The sequence below is a fragment of the Microplitis mediator genome, chromosome 1, assembly GCF_029852145.1.
Source record: "Microplitis mediator isolate UGA2020A chromosome 1, iyMicMedi2.1, whole genome shotgun sequence".
Classification (NCBI taxonomy): Eukaryota; Metazoa; Arthropoda; class Insecta; order Hymenoptera; family Braconidae; genus Microplitis; species Microplitis mediator.
This window is the reverse complement of record NC_079969.1, coordinates 28,409,787-28,432,481: the sequence shown is the minus strand read 5'-3', so window position 1 is coordinate 28,432,481 and position 22,695 is coordinate 28,409,787. Positions and strand designations below refer to the sequence as shown.

The 22,695-nt window shown below is 29.5% G+C and overlaps 1 protein-coding gene across 1 annotated transcript in view; it reads left to right on the top strand.

Annotated features, from left to right (window-relative positions):
* Positions 1-22,144, top strand: part of LOC130669853 (probable G-protein coupled receptor 158) — an 87,862-nt gene extending 65,718 nt beyond the window's left edge. Inside the window, exons 6-12 of the mRNA XM_057472984.1 lie at positions 4,437-4,505; positions 5,857-5,966; positions 11,671-11,885; positions 13,633-13,771; positions 15,293-15,398; positions 15,575-15,742; positions 17,958-22,144. Coding sequence (XP_057328967.1) covers positions 4,437-4,505; positions 5,857-5,966; positions 11,671-11,885; positions 13,633-13,771; positions 15,293-15,398; positions 15,575-15,742; positions 17,958-18,593 — 1,443 coding nt within the window. The 3' untranslated portion in view covers positions 18,594-22,144. The remainder of the gene's footprint in view (positions 1-4,436; positions 4,506-5,856; positions 5,967-11,670; positions 11,886-13,632; positions 13,772-15,292; positions 15,399-15,574; positions 15,743-17,957) is intronic.
* Positions 22,145-22,695: the final 551 nt, after the last annotated feature.

Below are 22,695 nucleotides of genomic sequence, written 5' to 3'. Positions count from 1 at the left end.
TACATGGTACATATATCGCGCCATATAATGATGAATTATATATGTATTCTTATTTGTTTCCATATATAAATAATATATTGAAGTTATACGGAAATATATGAAATCATATAAGAGAAAACATATATAGAAATATAATAAAATCGGCCAAAATCTATATATAGTTCTATATGCTTTTATGTATTGTCACATATATATTTATATCTGTAACATATATTTTTTAGTATATATTTACCATGTATGATATTTTCATGTGGGTAAATACGTCAAGCAGAATGGGTTTTTTCTCTAAAAATAAGTCCTCAGCATCAAAAATTACACGTGAAATTTTTTTTTTTAATAAAATCTTCAAGTTGGTAATTTTGCCCCACTGTATTATTCCAAGTGTTATATAAATATTTAATCGCAAAAAAAATAAGTTTCCCTCGAAAAATGTTGTCTCATTTAGTCGTGGGCTATTAAGAAAGATTTTAATCGCGCCTATGCGTCGTGATATTATAAAAACAATAAGTAATAAAAATAAATGACACATAGAGTATAATAAAAGATAATGTGGTGTATAGTCTCTAGGGAAATCTAGTTAAATGTCAAGGATTATAATAATTCATACTTATAAACAAGTTATTGTTACACGAAAAAAAAATACTGGTTTAAAGTTGAAGGCATTAAGAGACGGCGGGCTGTAGTGAGTTTTTTAAGCAACGTAATAGCAAATCTTCTCGATGGATAAAAAAAACAATAAAACGAGAAAATAAAGTGAAATTTAAAAAAATGAATAAGAAGTGAAAAATGTTAAGTCTCTTGTGGGTAAAATTCATCGCGAGTTGGACAATGAACTTGCAGGAAAATCGTTTTACATCGCTGATGGCATCCCATTGTGTAAAGAGGACTCTCATCGTTCGTCACTACTCTACTCCAGCTAATAAGTTCAGTCGGAAGCCACCTGCTCCCGACTGGCTCCACAGTCTCGGATAGCTTCCGGTTGCCGTACTCTTCCTTTTTACCCTCACTTTCTCACTTCCCTCCCCAACCCTCATATATTTACTTTCTTTCACACACAACCGCACCGTTTTTTTTCCTCCTCGCTCGGTTTTAAACTTTTTTTTCCTCTTTTATTTCGTATTGCGGCTTTCGAGAAACTCACTTGGGATATAAGTGAGCTCCAGCAACATCTGAGTGATCTTTGAACTGTGATAGCTGCTCTGTGCATCAATGAGATTCTCTTGTACTTTTATTTTCTATATACTTTTTTTTCATATCATGTAATATTGAACCTCTTCTACTTTCATAGACGCTTTAGAATTCACGATAAATTTAAGCTCGGAAAATAATAATAGTAAATTTAACAGTGGATTAAATTTTATATGAAACATTTTTTTTTATGAGAAAAAAATTTCAAATAATCACCTGAATTTCGCGGTATTTGTCATTTGAATTTAATTTTTTTCTTTAATATTTTTTTGAAACATCCCGAGTCGAAAAGTTTCAGCATTATTTCAAACTGATTAGGCTTAACTAAACCTTAAATGAAGCTGACTGCACTGAACTGAACCTTACTTGAAACTGACTACGCTTAATTGAGCCTTAAATTAAACTGTTCAGCCTTTCAGTTAAAATTATTTCAAACTGATCAGCCTGCTAGTGGAATTAAGTTAAACCTGGATTCAACCTGAATAAGCTTAAGCATCAAACTGACGTGAAATTTTCAGGCTGTTTTAAAACTGAACAGCCTACTATATAATTGAAAAGACACTGAATTCAAGCTGAATAACCTGTCGGTAAAACTAGCTTAACTTTTGAGCTTATTTTCGAACTGAATAAACTGCTATTTAACAAAATTTAGACTTGAATTGAAACTGCCACACTGTCATTATAGAGCAAAATTTCGACCTGAAGAACCTCAATTCTGCACTTATTTGAAGCTGATCACACTGCTACAATTAAACATATTTTTAACCTGAAGAGCCTGATTTGACGCTTTTGTCAAACTGAATAGCCTGACTAATTGATTTTATTTTCAAGCTTAATTTCAGCCTGATGGTCCTGAAAAGTGAAATATGACGAGCTTTCAGTCTGAGTTCAAACTCATTTTTTAATGTATACTGGTCACAGAAATTAAGGGATAGAAAAAAAATCCGAAATTTTTAGGTGATTTTCAACATGCTGTAACTCGGTGAAAAATGGTCGTATAAAAAAACTAAAAAAAGCAAATTGTAGCCTCAAGTTTCTAGTTTTCAGATCTGGACCTCAAAATTTTTTATCATGTACGGTTCCGGAGTAATCATAAGAAAACCAACGAAAAAAAATTTTCAAAATTTTTGCTGGTCTTTCAATACCTATTATTCAAAAAAATTTATTGTCGCCCATAGAGGTATTGAAAGACCAGCAAAAATTTTGAAAATTTTTTTTCGTTGGTTTTCTTATGATTACTCCGGAACCGTACATGATAAAAAATTTTGAGGTCCAGATCTGAAAACTAGAAACTTGAGGCTACAATTTGCTTTTTTTAGTTTTTTTATACGACCATTTTTCACCGAGTTACAGCATGTTGAAAATCACCTAAAAATTTCGGATTTTTTTTCTATCCCTTAATTTCTGTGACCAGTGTATTTCAAACAGCCACTTTTTATTTTTTTCTACTGTTAGCAGTTTATTGAGTCTGAATTAATGCTGAAACTTTTCGACTCGGGATCAGTGAAAAGTAAAAAATTTCCCATGCTCAGAAAAAAAGTGAATTTTTTTCTTAGTCTTCGACTTTGCCCTCCGCTCCCTTAAATTGATGGCGGTAATTTTGAAACGAAACTCCCGCGTATGTAAAAGTATATGACGGTTAAAATAAATTAAACTTCGACAATGTTTGTAGTGTAATGAACATTAGTCAAGTTAATATGAATTTGACGCACGTCTGCTTGGCATTGACAAAATTATTGTTTGACTACTGTCGAGTACACTCACTTGTCAGCTATACTCTGGGGTAGATTATTTTGCTATCAATCACGATTTTCAGTGAATTTACCGCCGCTTAGTATAATGCATGACAACAGACGTCATATGTTAGCAATCTCGCAGCGTTTATTAATACATTGTTATTATAAACTATGCATTATCTAGTATTAATTATCAAAATATTACATGGCCTACTCATCTATGAGTTACTGCGGCAAAATTTATCGCCCAATTACTCGTGGCCAGTTACAACCTCGCTGGCCAGCACTATTCTTGGTCAAAAATGTGTTATTTAATGGAATGCATTTAAATCTTTGTTCTTTTTTAAATTTATTTGACGTTAAATCCACGTTTGCACGTGTAAGTTATCACAAATCCCCAGAGCATAAATTCAAACCTCCGTACATCCTGTTGTACTATTTGTTACTTTCGTCCAGATTATGGTTGTAACAATTTCTCAGGCGTTATGTTTTGTGCAATGTACTGAATAACAAGTTTTAAATTTATTCATTTTTCAGACTTATGTCGTTTTTTATTTTTACTCCAACAATTGTAATAATTCAATTTACGTCAAGTAAAGTTTTTACTAAAAAAAAATTATACTCGACTTTGAATCGAAATTGTGTTCAAACTATCGCATTTACGGGAAAAGTTGTTGAATACTTTTTTGTAGGAAATTAAATTTCCTAAAAAATTGTATTGATATATATTTGTCATATTTTCAATATTTTAGTCAGAATTTGAGTGCAAAGACACCAGGGTACTAATGGAATCAAATTTTTGATTGTTCAAAAAATTCGATCGTTTAAATTAAAATTGTGACTCATTTATCAGAGATACGATAAAATTGTATGGAAATAAACTTGTAGAGGATAAAATTTTCTACAAAAAAGAAATCAGTAAAATTTTTTGTAGATTCAGTATTTCACAAGTTATCCAAATTTGAATTTCGTTTGCAAATTTTGGTGAAATAATTTATAAAAAATTTTAAATTAGTAGTAGGGTTTTGTTATAAGGGTCAACAGAACGAACCGGAGACGTCATTCTATACCGTATATACACAGTAGTATCGAACGACGACAGCAAACTCTGTCAGGTAACTCGGAATAGTATATACTCTGCAAGCTCTACTTGTTGACCACACCGCCGTACTAGTCAGTTCCCCTCAATTATTTACCATACCGTCGACCGAATCGATTCCCGTCATATATATACGTATACATACACGTCTGCATCAACATTTGACCGTCGGTAATTTTAAGAAAAAACTATTGAAATACCCGACTAATAAATAAATCAACAGACCGAGCAATTTATCTTTTAGAAAACTTACTTTGTAAAACAAACCGATGATCTTTTCCCATAAATTTCATCGGACACTTAAGTAAAGTGTGTTATTGTCATCATTGTTGTTTTTATTAATTATTATTGCTGATATATTATTGTACAGCCAAAGTTTTCTATTGTCTTTACAAACTTTATTGTGATTGCAGGTCGTGAAAGCCGCGAGTCCGGTTTTACTCCGCGTTATTGTTCTTGGCGCGCTATTCATTTATTGCACTGTAAGTATGCATTGTAATTTATTTAGTAAGTTAAATATATATGTATTAGGGTGGCGCAAAAAAACCGACTATTTTTTTTTTTTCGATCTCTTATGAAAATTTGTTGGTTTACGAAAATTAAAAATTTTCAAGAGGTCGCTCACGAATTTTGAAAATATAAAAAATAATCGAAATTCGGATTTTTATTTTCAAATTTTTTTCTTTCTCGTGGCAGGAGTAGTTTACATTTGTGAAATCATGACTACGCTGAGAATTTCAGCCCGAAATTCAAATATTCAAACCTCGCTCAAGAATTTTGAATGTTTCCGAGTGCTGTCTTTTGGACGTTTTTGAGCGACCCTTAAATATTAATAATAAAGCTTCTCGATTTTTTCACCATCAATTTACATGACAATGAATGAAAATATAACCCGAGAAATAGAAATAATAAGTTTTTTACATACTTTTTTATTTTTAATTCAATTTGTAGGTTTTTTCGCTTATTCAAAACTTACCAAATTTTATTTAAGACTGTCCTGTATATTTTTGGTTATGCAAAAGTTATATTTAAGTGAAATGACAATAATTGAGTTATAAAAAAATATAAAAACTAATTCAAACTATTATTTACATATTATCAGTTAATATTCAAAATTCTTGAGCGCCGTTTAAATATTTAAATTTTGGGCTTAAATTTTCAGCATAGTCATGATTTTACACATATAAACTATTGCTGCCACGAGAAAGAAAACAATTTAGAAATAAAAATCCGAATTTCCATTATTTTTGATATTTTCAAAATTCGTGAGCGACCTCTTGAAAATTTTTTATCGAGCTGATTTTTGGAGAGGCTTCTCAAAACATCGTAAACCTACAAATTTTGATAAGAGATCAAAAAAAAAAAATAGTCGGTTTTTTTGCGCCACCCTAATATTTATATATAAAAATGTAATTTAAAATCTCTGTAAATACCCTTGAAAATTACCGAGCTGATGGATGATTTAATTTAAAATATTTGAAATACTCCCATTTACAAGCTCCAGTAATAATATTCGATGAACCTTCGGCTTTAAAATTTAAGCCCCGAGGTCTTTGTTGACAATCACGGAGTATGAAATTAAAAAATATGTATATTAGATTTCAATAACCGAGATCAAATATCAGCATAAAATGAGAATATTTTTTTTAAATCATATAGAAGTAAATTGACTAGTAAATTTATTTATCAGAACGGAAAAGATGGAATGAGTTTAGATAATAGAGTTCATTAATAAATTCCGTATGATGTTTAATTAAATTTTCATATACAAAACAAAACTGCTGCAATTAATATATATGAAGTTGTTTATACATAATTAATATAAATTTTCAGACCATCGTTATGTATCCACGTCCTAATGTAGTGACTTGTACTGTACGAGTTTGGCTACGGGAAATCGGATTTTCTCTTACGTATGGAGCTTTGATGCTGAAAACATGGAGGTATATATGCATTAATATACAAATATACATTTGAATTTAAATTTTTTATTGTAGAAATAAAAAATCTAAAAAGATACTTTTTAATATTTCGCCCGAGTAAACACAATCACGTGAGCTTTTGTCCATCGTTATTTTTTTGCGTAGAAGCTGCTGGATAAAAAATATAAAACTGCGGCATACATGATACGAGCAGAGGGAAAATTATATTTGAAAACAATAATCTGAATAATTTATATAAAATAAGAGGAGCTTGTAATGAGAATAGCGGAAATTATGCAGAGATACCGCTCTGGGTTTGGTGTATAAAAATACAGAGGATTTTGTTTTTCAATCGGTTTTTCAGTCGCAAGGGTGGAAAATGTAAATCGCCACAGCGGAATGTTAATTTATGGTACATGGAAGGTTTTCAATTCATAAATTATCAGAGCTGGAATATTTTAAATGAAAAACTAATGCATTGAGTATTTTTATTAAAAATTTAAATGCGAATCTTTTCTACTGAAATTAAATGTTTGTTAGAAAAAAAAGTATGGAGCCATATCACGGCAAAAAATGAACTATGTAAATTGAGAAAAGACATGTAACACAATGATAAAGTGATCTGCAAATGCTATCATTCTAATCAGTAATTCTTTCATTTATAATTAAAATGTAAAAAATTATGGGATAAATATTAAAATTTATTGTTCATGCGGGAAAAATTAATATTCGAACTTCAAAAATCGTAACTTAAACTCAAAAAATTTATCACGCGTATTATAGAATTTCTTGTTTGTATTCAACTGTCGGCCAAATTTTGGCCTATTTAAGAAGAATAAAAATTTTTTGGCCAAAGTTTTTTACTCGCGATAATTTTATTGAAAAAATAAAAATATTCTAGCCGAAAAAAGGCCGATTCATGTCCGTGAAAAAAAAAAATTGTTGAAAAAGTGTCGACTATTCTAAACTTCCAAACGTGACACGATGAACTTTTTTTCAACGTTTTTTAAACTTTTAAAAATTCAGGAGAAAAATCAATAAATATCCTAAAATCAGTTTTTTCTGAACGTATTTTGCACTGAAAAATGTTAATTCGTAGTAATAAGTCAACCCTTTTTTTCTGTTTTTTCAGAAGTTTAAAAATCAATTAAAAAAAGTTCGTCGTTGTGTCACGTTTTGAAGTTTAGAATAGTCAACAGTTTCTTAACCTTTTTTCAAACATTTTTTTTTACACGGGTATGTCTGCTAAATATCGGCCGATTTTCGGCTTCTTTAAGAAGAATAAAAATTTTTCGGCCTCTTTCAATAAAATTTTACAGTTTCGGCGTGATCTCGGCCAAATTAAGCTGTGTCGGACTATTTTCGGCCAAATATTTTAACCTGGGTAATGTTAAAATTCCCTATCTTGACATTCAAATTCCGGATTACAAATACACTAATTTCTAAAGCTTCCTATTTCTGAATACTTGACTAATTCACACAATTACCGATTTTTCGGGCGAACTAATGATATAATTTCTTAAACGAAGACTACATTTAATCGGGTTGAAAGGTGAGTGAGTTGAAAATAAATAAAGATTTTAAATTAGGCAAGAGTAACGAATTTCTCGGTGAAGAAATGGACGCAATAGTGCAGAAACTCGTAGATAAAGAACGAGCTTGTAAATTCAAGTCGCACTAAAGCGAAGTTCGTCACACTAAAGCAATGTAACCTTATATATTATGAGAAGATGTATGCAGAGTGCAATAGGTATCAAAACAGTTGAATTTAAGTGAACTGGCACATTTTGAACCGAGTTTCCTTTGCGAGCTAGTTAGCAAACTATCTTATTCCGAGTCAAGTGTAAGCTGAAACCCAGGTTAAATAAAATAAAATAATAATAATAATAATAATAATAACAAAAATAGCAAAGAAACCAAGACATTTTCCCAAAAGCACACGGCAACTTTATAATTATTCATTAACTTCTCTTTGAGTCTTGCCACATAGTCAAGATATATTCACTCGGGGTCTAAAGAAAATTCATAATTCTCTATGCAGCTTGTCGCATATTTAATTTACTTTATTATACAGTATCATTAAATTTTCATTTAAAAATAATTATTTTAAATTATTTTTTTAGATAAAATTTATCTATTCAAATTTTTTTTCATCCTCATATTTTTTTGTCTATTGAAAAAAGTTATTTAATTTATAATTTTTTATCCACTTTAAATTTATATTTCAATGCTCTGGTTTTTATTTGCTTGGCTATAAAACATTGAAATGAGGATAAATATAAATTATTGAGTTTTATGGTAAATCTGATAAGAAAAACGTTACCGAAAAATATAAAAGTCACATCAGAAGCATAAAGATAAATTATTTTTAACGTTTTGACTGCTAGGAAATGGAGTTAAATTTTTTTTATTACGTCAGACAACGATTTAATGTCGAATAATTTTTTTTTAAATTTCAATTTAAATGTAAAAGTAAAAAAAAATTTAATTATTATTTTTTTCGTGTTCAAATAAAACTGTAAATACCTTTTTATTTAATATTAAATTACCGTAGTAATTTAAATTACTTGACAAAGTCGATGCGTCACAATGCTACCAAATGAGTAGAGGGGAATTGTAATTTTTGCATTTAAAGTCTGTTTGAATTAAAATTAAAATTAAAAGGAAAAAACTAAACTCGATAATTTTATGAGGACATTTAAATTCATGGGAGGTTCTGATTGCAGTGAGCGATAGATGTGAATATAAATTACTGCTGTAATAACATTTATATGTGGGTTTGTCAAAAGAAAAAAAAAACATTCATTGGATATTTTATTGGAATTTTTTGGGTAAAACGGAAGACAGCGTAGCAAAGGGGAAAATAGGCTAGATTTGATGGCTGATGTCTTTAAGGTTTTCGATGTATCTAGTGCGTATCAGCACTCCCGTCACGATAATAACTCTCGGGGAGTGACGGAGATAAAAATTAAAATCAGTATGATAGTTATCTGCCGACGAAGATCGATTGACAGCAGGTTCGACGGTCTATTTTTTATTTTTCACTGGATCTGCTGACTATCGAGTCAGGAAAATTGAATTGAAATTTTTTTTTTTAAAGAAATTTATTTCTAAGCGGATTTTCGCGAAAAAAATATTTTGTTTAAAAAAAATATTTAATTAACATTCAAATATTAGGATAAAATTTACTAGGGTAATAAAAAAAAAGTACACGGAGAAAAAAATATAGTAAATTTTACTAAAAAACATGAGAATAATTACTAAATTTGGATAGTAATCTTGAAACGCTTATGATTTATATGAAAAATTCATAAACATATAAACATATTTTACAAGTCGTTTAGTAAATTTTACTATCCCAATTAGTCAGACAGTCGGATTATTAAAAAAAATTTATTGTCGCCCATAGAGGTATTGAAAGACCAGCAGAAATTTTGAAAAATTTTTTTTCGTTGGTTTTCTTATGATTACTCCGGAATCGTACATGATAAAAAATTTTGAGGTCCAGATCTGAAAACTAGAAACTTGAGGCTACAATTTGCTTTTTTTAGTTTTTTTATACGACCATTTTTCACCGAGTTACAGCATGTTGAAAATCACCTAAAAATTTCGGATTTTTTTTCTATCCCTTAATTTCTGTGACCATTAAATTTTTAATAGTTTTTCAACTTTTTATTATTATTGATTATTATTATTATTATTTCTGTCATCTGTATTGGTGTTGGTGTGGATTTTTGTTTTTTAAAAAATCACTTGACTCAACCGAGATTCGAACCCTGATCTCCCGCGCGCGAGTCCTTTCCAATGTCTGACGACCCGATGTGTCCTTCGAACAAAAGCTTCAGAACTTGTAATACATCTTTGTATATGCTATCCCCACCAACTTTTAATTTTGTCTATACATAGTAGAATTTACTATACAGATAGTAAAAAAATATAATCGTCTTAGCAAAAAATCCATTACGTATAGTAATTTTTAATATTTTATTATGTAATTATTACTAACTAGTAAATTTTACTAAACGTTTAGTAATAATTATATACAGAATGTATTTTTTCATATCTGCTAGTAAATTTTACTATAGTATTGTAATTTTTACTATACTTTTTTCTCCGTGTAAAAAATGATTAACTGATAATGATAAAAGGTAGCAGTCTTGTTAATTGGCTGAAAGTGTTTTGTAATTACTAAAAAATAATGAATTTAGTAAAATTGAATATAAGTAAGATGAAAAATTAATAGTTGATGATTTATGAAGTTAGTGGGTAGTACTGACGTTAATTTATTACTAAAGTAAATCGAATTTCAGTGAAAGTTAGAGGGGTCATATCCTTAAAGCCATTTTACCCGCCGGCACTGGTAATCAATTAACTGACAGTAACTACATTACTGGTGATAATCGCGTCACACGTATCGCTGGTTATACTTCTCGTGTCGTAGACTTAACTAATTTTCATTTCATTCTCTACCCTACATATTTATCCCGATTTAACATCTTTCAACATCGCCCCCGCCCTTGTCCTCTGCCATAAAAAAAAATTGTTTATTTATTTTTTAATTAAAAATTTGCCGTCAAACTCCAACAATTATATTATTTATCAACTTTTAATGATAAAAAAAAGTGAAGCTACCCAGTGTTTATTTTTATCCTCGCTTCTGAAAGGTAAATAATAAATGAATACAAAATATTATCTTGTTTTATAATAGCCTGAGGGATTTACCGCAACTCCGTTTAATGACAGATAAATGCTGAAATATTTTCACGTTCATATTTATCTTATTCCCGTTCAAATACTCATTTCATTGTTTACTGTTTATGAGGTAAAAATGTATATTAATTATACCGAAATCATCACTGATGCATTTCCTGCACGAAATGCAATATTCCGACATTGATTTTGTTCATTAAAAACAATGAAGTTTAATATTTTAATGAAGGAATTTCGTTTATTTTAAAATATATGTTGCCACTCATTCTAAAAATACCTGCGTTAATTAAAAATTTTTACTTTTTATAATAAATGTGTTATTAAATTTCCAATACAATCGATTGAAAATATTGAATCTTGCCTGTATTCAGTTTCAATTGTTTTTTTTACTGCACAAATTTTTTAGTTAGCGAAAAAATTCATTTTATGAAAACTATATGGAAATTTAAATTCAATCATTTTTTTTTTTTTCAACAATAGGGGAGTCGGAAAAAAAATTGAATACTGCTGTAACATTTTTTAAAATCGCGGCATTAGAAAAAAAAACTTCAAGCATTAATGAATTTTTTTAATAATTATTATTTTGCAATTTTGCAATTTACTTAAATTTCAAAAGGCTTATGGTTGAATAAACTTCAGATTTGGATTTAGCGGATCAAAATACATAAAAATCATACTTGGTTTATAGTTCCATAAATTTTTTTCTTACCAATACTGCTAATTTTTGGCGATTTTTATGGTTTTTTGCAATTTACTCAAAATATGGAGGTTGTACGGGCAAAACTGACTTCATATTTGAATTCAGCGCATCAAAATACATAGATAGGTAGGTCCGGTCAAAAGTACAGACCACTTCTTTTTTTGTGAACCGGTGTAATTAATGACGTCGAAAAATATAAAAAATTTTTCAGTCCGTTAAATATTCAAAAAAATTGATCAAACTTCTATCTGATTTTAAAGTCGGACATCGTAACAACGACTAAAAATAATATTTTCTCACAAAATTTGATTGCAGAATATCCGTAATATTCCGGGTTAAGTCAGCAAAAGCAGTAAAAATAACGGACATGAATTTGTTGAAGCGTCTGGGAATAATAGTGACGATTTTCACGGTATTTCTTGGAATTCGTACAATTGTTGCACCGCCAGTGGTTATCGTTGGGAGAACAGCCGACGATCTCAAGGCTTATTTATGCAAAACGGACTGGTGGGACCATAGTTTCACAACCCGTAAGTAATTTATTAGATAATGAAACCTTTTGTTTATTCACTGCCGAAAATCAGGAGCAAATATGGATATCATTTCAAACCGTAGCCGCTCAGATCCGGGTTTTGATGTTAAAATACACTCTCCTGGAGTTAATTTCACTTTGAGGGGATTAAGTAAATGAAAAATAATAATCCGCTTCGCTCTATGCCGGATTTAATCCGCGTTTACTCTGATAATTTTTTAGAGTAAAAAAAAAAAGTCACTATTTAATATACATCAGAATTTATGAAATATCGAGTAAAATGAAATAATTAATCTGCAACAAAGTCCGTAATAAAATGGATACTCACTAAACTGTGTCGTGCAACAAGTGCCGGCCATAAAATCGTTTGCTGATTTCATCGTGTAACAAGAGACTGTAAAAAAAAAAGCATTGCAGTTTAATAATAGTCATTACTTTAAAGTGCTATTATTTTTATGGCAACATTTATTTTTAATTTCTGCTCTTAAATTTAAGTTTATATTTATTTTATTCTCTGGGTAATAGTCGAAAGTCTTTGACCATTGCCTGCCATTACTTTTCTATGAAAGAGTATATTATAACTCCATAAATTTAAATCAATACACAGTAAAAAATATTGTGTTAAAATTTCAACACAAAATTCGAGGAATATAAGAAGTAACTTCAACACTTTTTAAATGGTGACACAAAAAAAATGTTAACTTTTATATTTGTACCATGGATTATTTTTAGGTTATCAAAAGTGTCAACAATTATTATTTAACATTGAAATATTTTGTGATAGTAAACATGATCCTAAAGTTAGCAGACAGTTAACAATTTTTGAATTTTTTTATCAACAAATCAATTACGAAAAAAAAATAAAAATATGCGCATGTAGAAAAATAAAAAAGCTACAGATGCAATTTTTTAAATATTTTTTTTTTTTTTAACTATACGAATCATGAACTTTGTCAACTGAATTTTTTCATGCGTGAATAGAAGGAAGACATTTTTTTTAACACAATTCAACTGTCGTTTCAACACTTTTTTTGTGTTGATTGTAAAGTAACACTTAATAAATGTTGATAATATCGATTTTTGTACTAGGTAACACTTTTAAAGTGTTGAATAGAAGATCGATTGAAAATGTTAAAGTAACACAAAGAATTTTGTTGATTTGACAGAAAATAATCAACACAAAAAATTTAACACGGACCGTTTTTATCACAGATACACAATATTTTTTACTGTCTATTGTTAGAATTGCAGTATAAATTATTATTTCTTACATGAATATTAACTGCAATTTTCTAAGCGGAAACTGTTGATACTTTTTACGAATAAAAAATTTAACTTTGTCGCAATCAACTGTTTTATTAAAATCTGTATTTTCTGAAATTACCCTAACATAAATTCGAGGTCGTTAGCGGGACTGAAATTTTTCTAAATACTTATCATTGATAAACTTTTACGGCGGTTTATTCCCGAGAGCCAAAGTTTTGTTATATATTTAATTCTTTGGGATATTATCAGATTAAGTAACTTTTCGAGGAGTTTTTAAAAACCAGTAGTTGTAAGTTTTTCATAAGCTTCCATCTCATACCCGGTTCGAAAAGCCGTTACTTGCTCCTTGATTATGATTTAATTTGTAATATTAAAACTTTTAAAAGTTATTTATTGTGTCAACTTTTAACCATATTTTCGATTAATTGCTTTTACTACTTCAGGTTTTATTAATTTTTTTTTTTTCCTTTTTTCTACAGTGGAAGTTATGTTTCTAGTATGGGGAATAAGGCTGTGTATCGTCGTACGAAAAGCCCCGTCTGAATTCAATGAGAGCAGATTTATTTCGATGGCTATTTATAATGAATTTTTGTTATCAGTATTTTTGAACGTTTCGATGTAAGTAATTTGTTATTTTTAATTAATAACAATAATAATGAGGAATGTAAAATTTATAAAAAAAAGAAACGGAAATATTCTTCATTGAAAATAAGTGATAGTATTAACTAACAAGTGGCAATGAAATTACCTCGAAATAAAAGTGTAATTTTAGTGACGACTATACTTGCAAGCAATTAATTCTCATTGACCAATTAAAGTTATTTTAAAATACAAATTGACTCAATTTAATTAACAAAATTACTAGCAATTAAATTTTATGTTCCTCGATGCCAAATGTCATGGGTTCATTGCCCATTATATATCACCATTGGGAGTTAATTGAATCACCGATCTATACACATATGTTTATATATAAAATTTGAACCATCACAACTATATGTATACTCGATAAAATAAAAATTCAAAATGGACATGCCCGTGTCAAAAAACAAATCAGGAGACACGGTAGTGTCTCGCGCCAAGTACAGTCGACTCTGTCTAAAGGTTCTCTGCCTAAAGGTTCCCGCTGTCTATAGGTTCCAGGACACATTGCTTAAAGGTTCCCGGATGTTCCCCCACCCGCTTTCTCGAGTGACGAATCAAAATTCAGTTTTCGAGCGCTAACTTTAAATGCACGTTTTTTTGAGGTTATGTTTACTGCGCAATGTGTTCGTTTTAGCGTGCGCCTCGGCGCTCGAGGGGAAAATATTGTAGGGTAAGTGCTGATGGTGGGGAGGGAACCTTTAGGCAATGGTCCTGTCCCGACGTGGAACCTTTAGACAGAGTCGACTGTACACGTTTAAACACATGTATATATGTGAAGTGTCATGGCGCGAGCCTGCCGTGTCTCTATACCGTAGACCGAACGGTATTTAGCTCCAATTTTAGTTTAGCGCTCAAAAGCCTCAATTCTTTTGATGTTTTATTTGCCGCCCAAAAAGTATATCTAGTACTCAAAATCCTTAATGAGAACTATGAGGTCTAAATGCGAATAATTTACCGATTTTAAATTATAACAGACCTCAAAATCCTTGAATGAAAAGTTATACTTCGGACTTTGAAAAATTTTAGATAAAAAAAGGAGGGGAGAGAATTCGTCGAATGAGACCGAGGTTCAAATGCGGATTAAATTATTCCTGTACGTTTTGAGTATTTTGAGGCTCTAATCCAGATTATGTTCTTCCAGTAGTCCTCAAAGTGGTAAAATTGGTCGTAACTACTACTTTGAAGACTTAACTACGATAACTTTCTATACCCTTATCATAAGAAGCGGTTTGCAATGTTAAATCCTCATAAGAAGAGCGATTCAAAAGTACTCAAAGTATTCAAAAGCATTAAAAAGTATTAAAATTTTTTTTTCTAATCGTTTTAAATCGCTTCTTTTAATGAGGGTACTGTTGTCAATCTTAAAATTCTAAATCAATCCTCAAAAACCTCATTGAGAACTTTGAGACTTAAATCCGAATTTGTTTTTTGACTCGGGCAGCGATCTTGTCCACGAGATATTAATAGCCAGCTATAATTAATTTAAAACAACAGGTTATTCCTCCAGTCACCAGCGAATCCCGACTTGATGTACATAATTTTCTTCTGTCACACTCAACTCACCGTGACGCCACTTCTGGGCCTTATTTTCGGGAGCAAGGTACAGCAAAAAATGTTGACTTTTAGATCAAAGTTACTTTCTTTTTGCGTTAAAAAATGATGATAATTTATTGAGTAAATAACCTTCTACTACTACTACTGTGTAGTTTGTTTATATTTTATTTGCTGGTGTGCTGATTAAGCAAATTTATATATTTGTTGGCATTTGTCTGAAAGGCGTACGTCGTATTTCGTGGCGGCGGCAAAGAAGACGCAATTGGAAAGCTTCCTGGTGCAACGGGTAAATTTATTGGAAAGACGTGTCGTGCACAAGCATCCAGCAACCAGACCAACTCTATTTCGCTGCAACAGGCCAATTTTACTGAGGAAGGTGACGGAGTTATGGTAAGAAACCTTTAACGCTACTTGTTCATTCTCTCACTCTTTTTGTTACGATGCATATATATGTGTACTTAAAACTTTCAGCAATTTGGTAGAGGTATATGTATATATATAACATGACATGACACAGTAGTTGTTGGAATACAATGTATTTGTAAACCACAAGCAAGAGGTAACGAACCACGCCTCGTTGACTCGATGATTAATTATCATACAAATGCTTGGCGTACTGCCACATACTAATTTTCTAAATGTTTTTGTACTGTTACTCTATTTTATTTTATTTAACTTAATCATCAATTACTTGATACCAAACAATGGTGTCACTGTAAATGATTTACCATAACCGCCTTTTGTTTTTACTGAACCAAAGTTTTTGCTGAATAGTTAATTTTTCATTCAAGGGAAAGTTAAATAATGACTTTTTTTTAACAAAAAAATTTTAAATGTCTACATCATCTTTAAAAAAATTTTTATTTACAGACAAAATTTGATGAGTATGAATGTAGCAGACATCAGACAAAGGTGAAATTATTAATAAGTCGAGTAAATAATTAATAAAAAAAATGCGCATTTAAAAAATTTTGAAATTAATAAGTGCATTTTTTATAAATATTTTTTTTTAATTCTTTACTCTGTTTTTTTTTGTTTTTATTAATCATGGAGCAGTCGCTCACTGTGATTACATACGTATATAAATTATATATAATCTCTTAACCGACGTCCATACATGTATAAATAAAATTACACATGAACATACGAACACTCTCTCATACAGACTCTTTCATAAACTACAAAAATTTATAAGTATTAATAAGCATTAATAAGTAGCGCAATCTCATAGCCGTTCATGTTCCTCAATCTCTAATAAGTAAACGTATGCATGATTTCTAAATTCATCTAATGTCTCTGAAGATGTAATTTCAAAAGGTAATGAATTCCAAAAACTGCATCCCGTTACTATGAATGATTTTTGATACGTCGTTGTGTACGCAAATGGCACTTGTAATGTATCAGTCTGATCATAGTCACGACGCGATGCAATGTTCTGTCTTAATATAAGCTGCTCACTAAAAAGACCTGGTTTCATTAAACAAACTGTTTGTTTATAGTTTTAAATTTGTCTGATGTCTGCTACATTCACACTCAAAATTTTGAGTCTGAGGAAAATTATTTCATACGTTTGTCAAAATTTATAAATTAATTTTTTATGTGTAAATAAATTTAATAAAATTTATCTGTCAATAATTTCTAAGACGAAATTTTGAAATAGAAAAATTCCCGGGCTCAATTTGAAAAAAAAATCATTACTGAAATAAATTTTCCAATTTCTCTGTCCTCTTCTTTTAATAAAATTTAAAAAATTTTCATGCAGTTTTTATAATTTTTTACAAAAAAAAATTATTTTTTTGTTTACTTGACGAGGAACAAAATATAATAAATTTGGTTCATACTGTAATAATTTTAAATGCTAATTAAATTCATAACAATGCCTCGCAAATTACTAGATATTTATTCACCAACGTACTGCTATTAATATTTATAAAGTTATTGTGCTTCCGTACAATAGTAATGTAATATTTTTCTTCACTAATGATCAGTACTTGAAGTACAAACTTCCAAGAAAAATAACTTATCAAATAATTAACTTCTCGCATTTAAATAAAATCAACCCGCATTCCATAATTTTGAATGAAAATAGCAACTAAATTTACTTCAAGTCTACAAAGCGAGGTAGTGAATTATTTCTGCTTACCAACCATGGAAATATTCCTTTAAAATAAATTTCCAATTGATTCACCGCAATAGTTAAAATAAGTTTTGCTTGACGCTCTTATCATTTATCTCCAGACCGAACGGGTTATTAAATATTTAACCGCGAATATTTACGCAATCGTAACATTTCCACGCAGTAAAATCAAGTGATATTTATTTTAATTACTAATGAATAATAAGTTGAGATACTGAACAGGATAAATATTTAATTACCTGAGTTTTGATCCTTAAATAAATTTTACTCTGCGTTCTCATAATTTTAAATTACAAAGATACCGAACGAATTATCAAAATACTTATTCACAAGTTTATATTTTTGGAATTTAAATAATTTTCTCAAGTATTCTTGGGTATTATCGCTCAAAAAATTTATGAACGTAAATTAAAAAAATTTACTCATTACTTGCCGTAGTTAATAAAAATTTTTTAATATAAATTTTAGGAAGAATTCCGACGTCTCTATACCCAGCTCGAGATGCTGAGAGAAAAAAATATGCGTTTGGGTAACCGTCATTTGGCGGCTAAAATACTTGCGATGCAGGAGGCGTCAAATCGTTCGATAACACCAGTGCCGAGTGTTCAAGGGATCTCGGCGACGCTTAAATTAAGCAATTTGAACATAACGACCACGTCAACAACGACCTCGACGACAGTCGAAGAAACCAATGTAAGTAAATTAAACGCGGATGTTTATCAGGACAGCGCCAGTGATAACGCAAAGACAAAAAGTAAAAAGTCGTCGGACGATAATGGCGAGTTGGCAAATTCACGAGCTGATAAGGAAGAGGAACTGGGTAACGAGAATCCTTCGACTTCGGGGTATTTTAAAAATGGTAAAATGCCTGAAAACTGTGTAAATATTTGTGACGAAAATGGGGGTGGGGCTGGTGATAATGATGATGATGATGAGGACGATAATGTCATGAGTTCAAACTCGGTTACAGATAATAGTGAAGCTAATGAAAGTAAAGCTAAAGATAGAGACAGAAATAAAAATAAATCTGGTCATGCCCGCACTCACGCGATTGTCATTAATTTGGATGATAAGAGCAGATGTTCTGATGAAGTTACTGTGTAAATTATTAATTAACTATAAATTTTGCTAATGGTCTACAAGTGGGTCTTGATATATTTTTTACTGTAAAATTACTTATGGTAAATTTTTTTTTCTCAGGTTTTATATTTTGGTGACACGCGTTAGTATCCCGGACAAAATATCCCCCGAGAAAATGTCGGAATAGTTCAAAATTTCTATTAAAAATCCCCGGGTCAAAAATAAAAGTTGATTTAGACTTGGTTGACCAAGTCGAAATTTGGAGCCGTTTTTCACAAGACAAACTCGACTTTTTTTACGGAGCTATGAAATATATTAAGTTTTCGCCTTGGTTTAGACTTAACTGGCTTACTTAGTCACGATTTAAGACGAAAAAGTTGAAATCAAGTCGAAATTGACTTGGTTTAGACTTATTCGACTTAAATTATAAGTCGAAAAAGTCAGAACTAAGGTGAAATAATTTTTATATATTAAGGCGAAAGTAAGGCGAATAAATGACTTTTTTTCGACTTGGTTTAGCAAGTCAAAAGTAATGTGAATGACTATCGTGCTCAAAGTAAAGACGAATAAGTTGAAACTAAGATGAAAAAAGTTCAAAAAGTTTAAAAAAATTTAATTTAAGTCAAAAAAGTCGAGATCTTATCAAAAAATCGTCGGCAAATCGATAACTTCAAAGAAAATAAGGCGAAGCGAGCCTGAATCAAGTTTTATTTTTGACCCGGGTCATGTTAATAAATAAGTTTCAATGTAAATATATTATTGTTAGAATTTGTCATAACAAGCTTATGTGTTGGCCTATTTTAGAATTAACACTCACAAAATCCGTGAAAAAAGGGCACAGCACGATAATAAGCTAATTAATGTTCTCTACTAATGTTTTTTAATTAATTGAAAATTTTTTATTTATATGCTTTAATAGGCAAACAGAAAGCAATAGACCTTGTAGGCCATTCCTGAAATTTCCTATCTTGGACCTAAAAGACAATGGACCGAATCTAATAATAAAAATATTTTTTTTTTATATTTCGTTACAGAGATATATTGGTCCTGGGATATTTTGTCGGGGGATATTAACGCACGTAACTTTACATTTTATTCAAAATTTCACAGACATTCCAAAAGTGAGACTCAGTTTTTTTGTATTAAATATTTTTTTAAAAGAATCTCTAAATCAAAAAAATCTATTCAATTATAAGTAAAATCGGTAGTCAGTCGCGATAAAAAAAATTTATCGATATTAGTTTATAAAAATTTTGTCCAGCCCATTGTGTCCCGATTGTCGATGTCTTGTAATAAAATTTATAGATCAACCACCAAATGACCGCAACCTTAAAACTCAACAATTTTATATAAAAAAAAAAAATATATTTTTTCTGCTCATAAAAATCTCACGTACGCAATTACATTATCATATTAGTATGCAACCCGACATGTCGCCTCTCTGATTTAAATTACAAATATCAATTTTATGATCAAATAAAATTAGATGCACGTGGTCACTAGTCGGTACTGTTGCCAATTTAAATTTGAAATAAAATAAAAAAAATCGTAATAACAAATCCGACGTAATTAATTATGTTTGGCTTATCAATTAAAATAATCTATACTCTAATTAATTAACAAATGTTTCACGTGATCAGGACAATTTAATTAATAATTCACTAGTTATTGTCACGAAACGTAAATATCATTAATAAATTAATTTATGCGGGATCAAAATATCGTTTTAAATCATTAATAAATTTTAATTAACACGTTGGCATAATTTAATTAAATAATTTATTACCGATAATATATTAACGTTATTATTATTAAAGGAAATCGCAATCTGCTCACTTGATTATTAAAAACAAAATGTACATAAATATATATGAGTTAAAAATGATATTTTATGTAAATATTTACGAGAAATTTTGTAAAAAAATATCAGCAACAGCTCGATAATTTAAAATAAACAAATTTAGTTGCTCGCGAATGTATCAGCATTAAGTGGAATTTATTGTATATTATGTACATACATACATACATACATATTTATATAATATTTCAAGTTGTATTAAAGTCTGTGCTTAAAATAAATAAAAATGTAGTTGGAAAATAAAAATGAGACTAAAATAAATATGAGGGTTAAAATAAAAAATATGAAGAGTAGAGTAAAGTTTATTTGGTCAGTCAGACACAAGGGTTGTTTGGAGTTTGTTTATTTACCAAAACTCTAAATGAAATGATGACATTGTTTTCTAACAGAGTGTAAGCTTGTATATAAGTTCTATATATACATATAGATATATATAGAAAGAGAGAAAGAGAAAGAGAAAGAGACAGATAGAGAAAAAGTATGTTACAGTGTCTGACCTAGTGCAACTTTGTTCTTCTTCGTATTTGGCCAACTAGACAATTACATGTCATCGCTTATCAATAAAACTATAGAGGCTTCAAATTAATAATTAATTTAGATGAAATTTTTTTTTATTTCGATCTGTTGGGTAAAGGGCGGGCAAGATCAGGACAAAAAATTTAATTTTTTTAAATTGACTGCGATAAATATTCTAATAAAGAAAAAAAAAATTTAATGGTAAACTGTAAATTTTGGTAATAAGTAACTTTGGTAGATTTTTTTTTTAAATGAAGGAAAGCACGGAATCAAGGCTCTGAATATTTAAAAAAAAAAGTATGAAAAAATAGTAATTTTATTTTTAGCTCGTTCTTCTTTACGGTGAATTTATAAAAAAATAAATTTATGTAAAATATATACAGGGCTTGTAATCTTCATAAAAATTTATTTTTCACTTTAGATCAAGTATATATTTATTACCGAAGAAAATTTCTTGCCACATTATTATTCTCGTTGTTTGAAAATTTATGAAAAAAATTCGGGATTAAAAAAACCTCAAGATTGATTCTTTTTTTTTTGTGATAAAAAAATATATAAGCCGTTATTCTGTATTGACAAAACAATGACTAGAGAATTGAGATAATGTAAAAAAAAACGGCTGTGCCAAAGTTTTCCCGCCTCCAGCCCTCGAATTCAAAATAAATTTTTAAAATAATCATGAAAAATAAACTGAGCCCCAAAAATTTTCATGATTATTTTTTGTAAACAATTAAGTTTTTATTTCATTTGTAAATAGTTTCATATTTTTAAATTAATTAATTGCTTCCTCTGATAATTTTTTTATGCTTACATTTAATAATTATTAATTTTAATAAGCAATTAACCCTTCGTTGGTCGCGTCGCGAAAAATCGCCGTCATGTTAATTTTCTTACAGTGTTGCCAAATCTATAGACAATTTATGACAGCCATACTAGCTTTCTATATTTCGGTTTCGTATATGTGGCAACACGTTGAGAATAAAATTTCACTGTCTAGTTTGGTCGTGCTCACTCGACGTTTATTATTTAATATGTAATTAATATAAATAGTTATAATTATATATAGGGCCCGGATTTTTGCGTTAATTCAAAAATAATTAATAATTAGTGGTGTGAAATTTTTTATATTACGGGGAAAATATTGGTCTTATGAAAAAAGTTTTCAAACAAAATTTGTAGGAAATATAATTTTCTAAAAAAAATGTCTCTTATAATTTTTTCTTAGGACTAATAAAAAAGCCGTAATTTCAAAATTAAGATTTTTATAGTTATCAAAAATTTGAATCATTCATTATGAATCTTAATTTTGGAATTACGGCGAAAATATTGATTGTATAAAAAAATCATAGGATACATTTTTTTTGTAAAATTCAATTTCCTACAACTTTTGTTTGAAAACTTTTTTTATAAGACCGATATTTTCCCCGTAATATCAAAATTAAGATTTTTATAATTATCAAAAATTTGAATAATTCATTATGAATCTTAATTTTGGAACTGCGGTGAAAATATTGGTCTTATAAAAAAATTTTTCAAACAAAAGTTGTAGGAGATTCAATTTTCTAGAAAAAAGGTATCTTATGATTTTTTTATACGACCAATATCTTCACCGTAATTTCAAAATTAAGATTTTCATAGTTATCAAAAATTTGAATCATTCACTATAAATCTTAATTTTTGAATTACGGTGAAAATATTGATTGTATAAAAAAATCATAAGATACATTTTTTTTGTAAAATTAAATTTCCTAC